A 6856-nucleotide genomic window follows, 5' to 3' on the forward strand; every position below is an offset into this window, starting at 1 on the left:
ACAAAAGTTATAGTTCCTTTTTCAGCAGTAAGACAATTACTAGTTCAAAGGGAATTGGGAGAAAAGGGAGCAAATTGGGTCACACCATTACAAGAATATGACTTAGAAATCAAGCCAGTAAAGATTGTCAAAGGCCAAGGTTTTTGCAGGTTGTTAGCAGGAGCATCCAATATTCAAGAACCTAAAGGTACAGAAGATACTAAAGAAATCAATCAGATAAGTATCACAGATCCTGAATCGCAATATGCAGATCTGATTTTATATTTAAAAAATGGATATGATCCTTCTAATCTTTCCTATAAAAACAAACGTGCCATTATATTGAAAGCAAAAAACTTCATAATTGTGAATGATGTATTGCTTAGGCAAAATTATGATTCAATTTTGTTAAGATGTTTAGAAAAACCTGAAGCACAAAAGGTTTTGCAGGAGCTACATAACGGACCAACAGGAAGACACTTTGGAGCTGATACAACAGCTCACAAAATCATTCATGCTGGATATTATTTGCCTACCCTGTTTAGAGATACTCATAAATACGTAAGGAAATGCCAAAGTTGTCAAACCACTAGTGGAAGACAAAGAAAGCCAGCTTTCCCTTTGCAACTAGTGAACATTGAACAACCTTTTGAGCAATGGGGATTGGATATCATTAGAGAAATCACTCCACATTCATCCAAAAAGCATAAGTATATCCTTACTGCCACTGATTACTTCACTAAGTGGGTTGAAGCAATTCCTTTGGAGACAACAAACTCTGAGGCAATCATGGAATTCATAAAACAATTCATTATTACCAGGTTTGGTGTCCCAAATGCTCTTGTTTTTTATAATGCATCCTATTTCTCTGGAAATTCTATATTTTTTTTTTTTGTAAGCTCAGGTAGTACTCATTCTATTACTGAAAATTGTTCAAAAAGATACATCGATCCAAACATAGATGCCCGCCCGCAAGGGGAAACCGGGTCAAAACCATCTGTAATTTTTCAGTCCAGCCCAGAAGTAATAGGCTCTCCGTCTAACCAAAGTAGCTAACACAGCATAGCAGTTTTGAAACTTACATTACATCCTATTCATAACTACATTATTATTTCTACTATTCATTTAAAAAGACGCAAGCAAAATCAGGACCAACAGTAGCATAGTAAAACATATCTGCCTTCATGCATTTTCCTCGTCCACCGGTCGGCGGGCTTCTTGCGCGGGATTCGGTTGTCTGTCTTCTTGAACAGGATCCTGACGTTCACCCTTCAACAGGCAGAGGATCTCATCCAGTTGATCCTCCTGCTTTGACAGGGTTGTGCGGATATAGCTTAGCTCCCTGCTTATCTCAGGTTTCTTCTGGAGCAAATCCGCCATTTCTTTGGCAACCTGTTCCAGGGCCTTCGCCATCAAGCCTTTCATTACCCAATACATGTGAAGGGATTGCTTGAACAAGGTCCTGCGACCACGAGTGTGGCCCGGGTCGTGGAGGATTGTAGCCCATTCCTCCATTTCGTCTGCCGATTGCTCCTGCTTGGCCTCCTCTTCAAGAAATTGCATAATCCTGCGAATATCGGGGTCAACGTTGTTTTGAAAGGCTTTTTCCGCCGCTCGAATTTGATGCATGACGGTCCTTTTCGGTTTCGTTTGTCTCTGCTGACGCCTGCCAGAATTTTCCCCTTCCTCATACTCTGTTGTTCCGTGGTCTTTATCCCCCTTCTGCGTTTTGCTTTGCCCACTGCTCAGTGGACGACCTCTCTTGCGGAGCCCCGAGCGCCTATCTTCAGAAACCTGCTGCATGGACGAATTTGTTTCCACTTGGGGCGTGCTTCCCTTAAGGCTTCTCTTTTGCATTTCCTTGGGTCTTTTCCCAGAGCCACCCTCTTCTTTCTCGTCTGAGTCGTCCTCTGTATCCCAAATTGTGATTGGGGGTTCCCGGTTTAGGGGGCTTTTGCCCTTCCCTTGCTCCCATTCATCCTTAATTACATCCCGCTCCCCTGCGCCTCGGCCTCTCTGACGGGTCTCCATGCCTCCAGCAGCCCTACCGTTCTTCCTTCTCGGATTATTTCCCCGCTTCGATTGCTTCCGCTGGAGACTCTGAAAGTGATTCCAAGTTGTCCCGCAAAGATAGCTGTTTGTCGAATTTTGTTTCTCTTGAACTCGACGGTTTCTAGTGTATTGCATATATAATGGTGCCCGAATTTGAGTGCCCGGTCTCTTCCTATCGAGATCCGGTACTCCACTACCGTCGACCTTTCTATCCATAATCACATCTACTACGGTGTATCCTGACACCTCGTTAATCTCCCCTTTCAGCTGATGCGTCTTAATTATCGCATCGAATGCGTAATCCTTGGTACTCATCCCCTCAGCCGCCACTGTACCTCCTTTCAATTCCTGCTTCATCATTGTATGAATTGGCATGCCACTTAGCACCTGAGGTGTTCGAACTTTGGTCATGGTTCGATCGTGTCTTTGCCATTTGATCATCTCTTTCGTTGATTTAAGAGTGTTCCCCGATAACACCGTCACCTTAAGCAGTCGAACTTTGGTCATAGCTCGATCGAACCTCTGCCATTTACTACTGTCTTTCATTAAATTAAGTGTGATCCCCGATGCCACCATCATGATCAGCCTTAATGAGCGTGTGTAGATCTTTCCAATCCCCGTTTGCCTCCGGATTCCTCCACTGACTATCAATCCTGCTCTGTTGTCCTCTGCTGCCCCAATTGGCCAGCCAGTCCGCAGGTTTATTGCCATTTCTTCGAACATGATTGAAGATACAGTAGTCTATTCTTGTAATCATATCCGCTATCTCCTGAACGATACCTGCTGTGCGCCAGCTCTTGGTCACCTTTTCCCACCCCTTACCATTCCTGAGTTTCTTAACCATGTCAATGGCTATTTGGGAATCGCCCGAAATTTCCAAGTTTGAATAACCGTTTCTGATAGCTATTCGCAATCCAGTGTGGAGAGCCCAGAACTCGGCCTCATTGTTAGTCATATTCCCTCCCCAGTCAGCATATATCCATCTTACTAGTTTGTTGCTGTCTCGGAAAATACCCCCGAACCCTGCATCCCCAGGGTTGCCCTTAGAAGCCCCGTCAAAATTTAGTTTTACAAATTGATCCCTGGGATAGGTAAACGTGTCTGGACTTTTAACCCTCATGTCCTGAGCTTTCCTGAATTGATACTGCACCATCTCAAATTGCAGGTTTAGTCTGCGCAAAATTTCGTGTTCCCCTGGATCTGCTTTCCAATCTTCGTCCTGCCATCTCTCTACCAGAATGGTTTCTCTCAGCGCCTCTACCACCCGCTCCCAAATTACCTCAGGCTCCTTATTGACATTTTTAAAAATTCTAGCATTACGTTCCTTCCATACCAGCCATATTATAAAACCTGAGGCAAGGTTCCAGGCTCTCTGTATGACTCTGCATTTGAAGGTTTCCTCTCTCCAGTGGAAAACCATTTCGTTGAAAGCTTTAATCTCCATCTCAGGTTTATTAAAGGTATGCTTTGTATGAGACCATAGTTGTTTAATATACGGGCAATGGATCATGATATGATCTCTGCTTTCTTCATGATTTTTACATAGGTAACAGCTCGAAGGTCCCGAGAAACCCCGTTTCTGAATGCGGTCCCAAGTAAGAATTTTATTTTTCAAAGCTATCCAGGCGAAAGTGGTTACTTTGGGCCACCAATTTAGATCCCAAATTTTCCTCCAGTCCTGTTGGCCATCATTGAGATTGTGGGGATTTGTCAGATAATATGCTTCCTTAATTGAGAAAAGTCCTCTCATGGTATTACCCCATCGTAGGATATCTTTTCCGTCCCTTACCTTGATTTTTCTTGAATTCATTTCCTTATTGAAAGCCGACTGCAGGTCTGGATTGAGACTCTGATCCCACTCTAATGGGTCCTTCCAGGATCTCCAGCAATCATTCATGTTGACAGGATTCCAATAATCCTTGACCTTTGTTCTATTCTCCTCAATTCTTCCTCTGATTGGATGAAGGCTCTGCATATTAGTCAGTCTTTCTCTTTGCTGCCATTTGTCGTCCCAGAAGTGGGCTTCATTACCTCCTCTGATTTCCCAGAACGCATGTTGCTTGACAATGTCTCTATTCTGGCTGGCCAGTTCCCAAACCGCGGATCCGCGAGGCATTTCTTCTTGTCTTAGAATGTCTACCTGTGAATCTGGCATTCGATATTTTGTTCTCCATATTGATTTCCAAAGGTCATTTCCCCCTTGCACCCACCTCCACCAAAGTTTAGCTCCCAGGGTTTGATTGAGCAGTTCTGGGTCTTTTAATCCCAACCCACCTTTCTCTTTCCTCTCTGTAAGCTGATTCCAGGCCACCAAGGCCCATTTCTTCTTTTCCTCCGACCCTCGCCAAATGAAATTTCTGATAATTTCTCTAATCTTCCCATAAACTCCTTTCGGGGCTGCCATTATTGAGAGTGGATAAATAGGTATAGCCTGCAAAACCGATTTGGCTAAAACAATTCTGCCAGCAATATTCAGGACCCTAAAGGCCCAGCTCGAGACTTTTTTCCTCATTCTATCTAAGATGCCCTGCCAATTCTTTAATCTTTTTGACGTGAAGTCCAGCATGTTACCCAAATACTTGGTAGGCAGCTCACCCTTTTTAAAGCCCAGAATTCTAATAAGGTGAGTCTTCACTTGATCCACCGTGTTGAAGATAAAAACACATGACTTATCTCGATTAATTTCAAGTCCCGAAGCTTCAGCAAACAGGTCAAGGATTTTCTTTAGATGTTTGACTTCCTTAACAGTTGGCTCCCCAAAGAGCATTATATCGTCAACAAATTGTTGATGTGTAAGGGGGAGTCTGTTTCCCCATAAGCGAAGTCCTTTTAATCTTTGAGCTGCTTTTTCCTGAGTAATATACCTTCCTAGACCCTCTGCTGCCACGATGAACAGGAAAGGAGACAGTGGATCTCCTTGACGAATACCTCTGGAGGCATTAAACGTGTTCGAAGGGTTTCCATTGACTAAGATTGAAAAGTTAGGAGAAGATATGAGATTATGGATCCATGTAATCCATCTCTTGTGGAAGCCAAAGCATGCAAGAACTCTTTCCAGATATCTCCAGTTGAGCCTATCGTAGGCTTTGGATAAATCGAGCTTAATCATCATTCCTTTCCGTTTTTTATCTTTGAGGGAGTGGATAACTTCTTGAGAGACAACTAAGCCATCCAGGATCTGTCGCCCCTCCACAAACCCAGTTTGTTCTGCCGATATTAAACTTTCCAGCAAGGGTTTTAATCTTCTAGCAATAAGAGAAGTTATGATCTTATATACTACATTACAAAGAGCTATCGGTCTAAAGCCATTAGCATCCTCCATATTCTCACCTTTAGGGATTAAAGTAAAGAAGGTTGAGTTGAGAGCCGGCCATACCTTCTGTTGCACCCTTGATTCTTCTACCAAATCTAGTATTTCTTTTCCAAGAAAATGCCAGCCAGCCTGGTAGAAATCTACAGTAAAGCCGTCCGGGCCCGGTGCTGTGCCCTTCCTCATTGCTTTCACAGTCTCTTCCAGCTCTTCTAAGGTAACCATCCTCATTAAGGCTTTGTTCTGGTCCTCCGTAACTAGTCTGGGAATAGCAGTGCATATTTCCTGGATAGCTCTCTCTCTATCTACTTGGGGTTCGGAGAGAATTCCTCTATGATGATCGACTAGAGTTTGCTCAATTTCCTTTTGTTCCACCAGCCTTGTACCATTATTCCCTTTAATGGAAAGAATTCTATTTCCCTGTCTATGCTTAACCATTGCCTGATGGAAAAACTTAGTATTTCTTTCCCCTTCCCGAAGCCATTTAACTCTAGATTTTTGCCGCCATAGGATTTCCTCTTGCTTTCTTCTTTCTTCCATCCTTCCCAGCAGAATCCCTTCTTTGGCTATGCTCTCCTCAGTCCTGCCTTCCAGAATTATTTTCTGTTGGATGTCCTCCATTTCCTTTTCTAACTTTTGCTTGTCTTCTACGATGTTGCCAAATTCTTCTTTGTTCCATTTCTTAATCTTCATCTTCAGTTCTTTTAGTTTTAAATGAAACGTGTGCATCTTTCCTCTACCTTGCACCCGACTTTGGTTCCACCATTCTTCTGCTTTCTTTATGAAGTTCGGATCCCGTAACCAGAATGCTTCAAACCGAAACGGTTTCTTGCCCTGGACCTTTTTAATGTCGATTTCCAATCGGATTGGCCAATGATCTGAGCCCAAGGATGGGATGATCTTGGCTTCGACAAAGATATCTCTGTTCAAGATGTCTTCAGATATTAGAAATCTATCTAATTTTGAGGCAATTTGGTTCTTGCCTCCTCTTCGGTTGTTCCATGTATAGACTCCATTGATGGTTTTCATATCTACTACTCTTAGGTCTTCTATCATCTCATTGAACTTGTCCATGAATTGATCCAGCCTTCGGACTCCCCCTTTTTTCTCTTCCAGGGATCTGATTAGATTAAAGTCTCCTCCAATGATCCAAGGTTGTCCAGAAAAAAGTTGTCGGGTCGTTCTCAAGCTTCTGATAAAGTTTTCTTTTTCTCCAGGGTTTGTGGGTCCATATACACCTGTGATGACCACTTTTTCCTTGGTCCCCACTATCCTGCCCAGCCCAGTCAAGATTCCATGCATGCTAGTCCACTTGTCTAGAAGTATTTCATTTGGGTTCCACAATATTGCTATTCCTCCAGCAACTCCTATGGCATCCTGTCCCATTACTTTGTAATTCAATCTATTTCTTTCAACTATTTCTTCTAACTGGTGTACCTCAATTTTAGTCTCCTGCAGTATTAAAATGCTAGGTTTTTCTTTTTTGAGTTTATCTCGCAAGTATCTTTGCTTCCC

At 43.0% G+C, this 6856-nt stretch overlaps 1 protein-coding gene across 1 annotated transcript; it reads right to left on the reverse strand.

Moving 5' to 3' along the window:
• Nucleotides 1-2581: 2581 nt before the first annotated feature.
• LOC149228670 (uncharacterized) lies at nt 2582-5962 on the reverse strand. Its single transcript, XM_089380832.1, has one exon. It carries the CDS (start codon nt 5960-5962, stop codon nt 2582-2584), a length of 3381 nt encoding a protein of 1126 aa, XP_089236958.1.
• Between the last annotated feature and the right edge of the window lie 894 nt (nt 5963-6856).

The sequence above is a fragment of the Pinus tabuliformis genome, chromosome J (genome assembly GCF_031772625.1).
Source record: "Pinus tabuliformis cultivar Carrire ecotype Pingquan chromosome J, CPIR1, whole genome shotgun sequence".
Taxonomy (NCBI): Eukaryota; Viridiplantae; Streptophyta; class Pinopsida; order Pinales; family Pinaceae; genus Pinus; species Pinus tabuliformis.

What these genes read in the sequence shown, in the direction of transcription:
- LOC149228670 (XM_089380832.1), bottom strand. Translation starts at nt 5,962, where the DNA reads ATGGAGGACATCCAACAGAAAATAATTCTGGAAGGCAGGACTGAGGAG.